The following is a 2500-nucleotide window of genomic DNA, read 5'->3' as shown; positions in this document are numbered from 1 at the left end:
TCATCTCAGTCCTAAATGGCCGACCCCTTATCCTGAGACTGTGACCCCTGGTTCTAGACTCCCCAGCCCGGGGGGGGGAAACACCCTCCCTGCATCTACTCTGTCAATCCCCCTCAGAATCTGGCCTGTTTCAATGGGATCCCCTCTCATTCTTCTAAACTCCAGAGTATGGGCCCAGTCTACTCAATCTCTCCTCATAGGACAATCCCCCCACATCCCAGGAATCAGTCTGGTGAACCTTTGTTGCACTCCCTCAATGGCAAGTATATCCTTCCTTAGGTAAGGAGACCAAAACTGTACACAATACTCCAGGTGTGGTCTCACCAGGGCCCTGTATAATTGCAGTAAGACATCTTTACTCTTTTCTCAAACCCTCCTGTAATAAAGGCCAACATACCATTTGCTGTAAACACTTGCTGTACCTGCAGGTTAACTTTCAGTGATTGGTGTACAAGGACAGCCAGGTCCCTCTGTACACCGACATTTCACAATCTCTCACCATTTACAAAATACTCTGTTTTCGAGTTTACTGACCAAAGTGGATAACTTCACATTTCCCGACATTATATTCCATTTGCCGTGTTCTTGCCCACTCACTCAGCCCGTCTATATCCCCTTGAAGTCTCTCTGCATCCTCCTCACAACTAATTTTTCTCTCCGACTCCTGCCTCTCTCCAAGTCTCTCTCTTTCCCAGCCTGTCAGCCGCTTAAACCTGGACCCAGCTCATTCAGAAACTCTTACTCATTCACCAGATAAACAGCCACCAACACCTGCCCACATTTCCGAAACTGTCCACAAGATTTTTTTTTTAAAACAAGAAGTATTTTTCAGCCACAAATCTCTCTCTGCTGTCAAAACACGTTGAAAAACAAAGAAAAATTAGACAGCTGAGTTAATGACGAGTGAAAGTTATATAGAACCACATCCCAGTCCTTGAGACACAGCTGTGGCTCAGAGGGCAGCACCCTCGTCTGTGAGTCAGAAGGTTGTGGGTTCAAGTCCCACTCCAGAGTCCCTCAGTACTGCCCCTCCGACAGTGCGGCGCTCCCTCAGTACTGCCCCTCCGACAGCGCAGTACGGGGCTCCCTCAGTACTGCCCCTCCGACAGCGCAGTACGGCGCTCCCTCAGTACCACCCCTCCGACAGCGCAGTACGGCGCTCCCTCAGTACCGTCCCTCCGACAGCGCAGTGCGACGCTCCCTCAGTACCGTCCCTCCGACAGCGCAGTGCGACGCTCCCTCAGTACCGTCCCTCCGACAGCGCAGTGCGGCGCTCCCTCAGTACCACCCCTCCGACAGCGCAGTACGGCGCTCCCTCAGTACTGCCCCTCCGACAGTGCGGCGCTCCCTCAGTACTGCCCCTCCGACAGCGCAGTACGGCACTCCCTCAGTACTGCCCCTCCGACAGTGCAGCGCTCCCTCAGTACTGCCCCTCCGACAGCGCAGTACGGCGCTCCCTCAGTACCGTCCCTCCGACAGCGCAGTGCGGCGCTCCCTCAGTACTGCCCCTCCGACAGTGCGGCGCTCCCTCAGTACTGCCCCTCCAACAGCGCAGTACGGCGCTCCCTCAGTACTGCCCCTCCGACAGCGCAGTACGGCGCTCCCTCAGTACTGTTCCTCCGACAGCGCAGTGCGGCGTTCCCTCAGTACCGCCCCTCCGACAGTGCGGCACTCCCTCAGTACCGCCCCTCCGACAGTGCGGCACTCCCTCAGTACTGCCCCTCCGACAGTGCGGCGCTCCCTCAGTACTGCCCCTCCGACAGTGCGGCTCTCCCTCAGTACTGCCCCTCCGACAGCGCAGTACGGCGCTCCCTCAGTACTGCCCCTCCGACAGCGCAGTGCGGCGTTCCCTCAGTACTGCCCCTCCGACAGCGCAGTGCGGCACTCCCTCAGTACTGCCCCTCCGACAGCGTAGTGCGGCGCTCCCTCAGTACTGCCCCTCCGACAGCGCAGTGCGGCGCTCCCTCAGTACTGCCCCTCCGACAGCGCAGTGCGGCGCTCCCTCAGTACTGCCCCTCCGACAGCATAGTGCGGCGCTCCCTCAGTACTGCCCCTCCGACAGCGTAGTGCGGCGCTCCCTCAGTACTGCCCCTCTGACAGCGCAGTGCGGCGCTCCCTCAGCACTGCACTAGCGTGTCGGACTCATGTGCTCAAGTCCGTAGAGTGGGACTGTGAAGCCACGACCTGCTGACTTGGAGGAGAGTGTGCTGCCCCTGAGCCTCAGCTGAGACACTTTGATAACGCGCCTTGGAACGTTTTAAGTTGTAGCTGTAAATCAAGGAATTCCAGAGTCAGTTTAGGGGATGAAAGGAAGCTCTCAGCACAGGCTTACCCTTTCAGTGGATGTAACACCAGGCAGTGAGGCTTGTCCAGACCCTGGATCACCGCATTCTTGAACGATCCGTCCAGCCTGGCCACGTTGATCTGTTTCTTGTTGGCATCGTAGCTGGTCCAGAAGAGGTTTCTTGACACCCAGTCGACAGCAAGTCCGTGAGCATTG

General features: G+C 57.2%; 1 protein-coding gene across 1 annotated transcript in view; it reads right to left on the bottom strand.

Moving 5' to 3' along the window:
- The window catches only part of LOC139240889 (low-density lipoprotein receptor-related protein 1-like), a gene marked incomplete at its 3' end in the record, with an annotated part of 408599 nt that overhangs the window by 91676 nt on the left and 314423 nt on the right, over positions 1 to 2500 (bottom strand). Inside the window, exon 21 of the mRNA XM_070869393.1 lies at positions 2333 to 2495. Within this exon, the coding sequence (XP_070725494.1) occupies positions 2333 to 2495 (163 nt within the window). The remainder of the gene's footprint in view (positions 1 to 2332; positions 2496 to 2500) is intronic.

Source organism: Pristiophorus japonicus, chromosome X, assembly GCF_044704955.1.
Source record: "Pristiophorus japonicus isolate sPriJap1 chromosome X, sPriJap1.hap1, whole genome shotgun sequence".
In the NCBI taxonomy this organism is placed as follows: Eukaryota; Metazoa; Chordata; class Chondrichthyes; family Pristiophoridae; genus Pristiophorus; species Pristiophorus japonicus.
The sequence above is the reverse complement of the archived record's forward strand: the minus strand, read 5'-3'. Positions and strand labels throughout refer to the sequence as shown.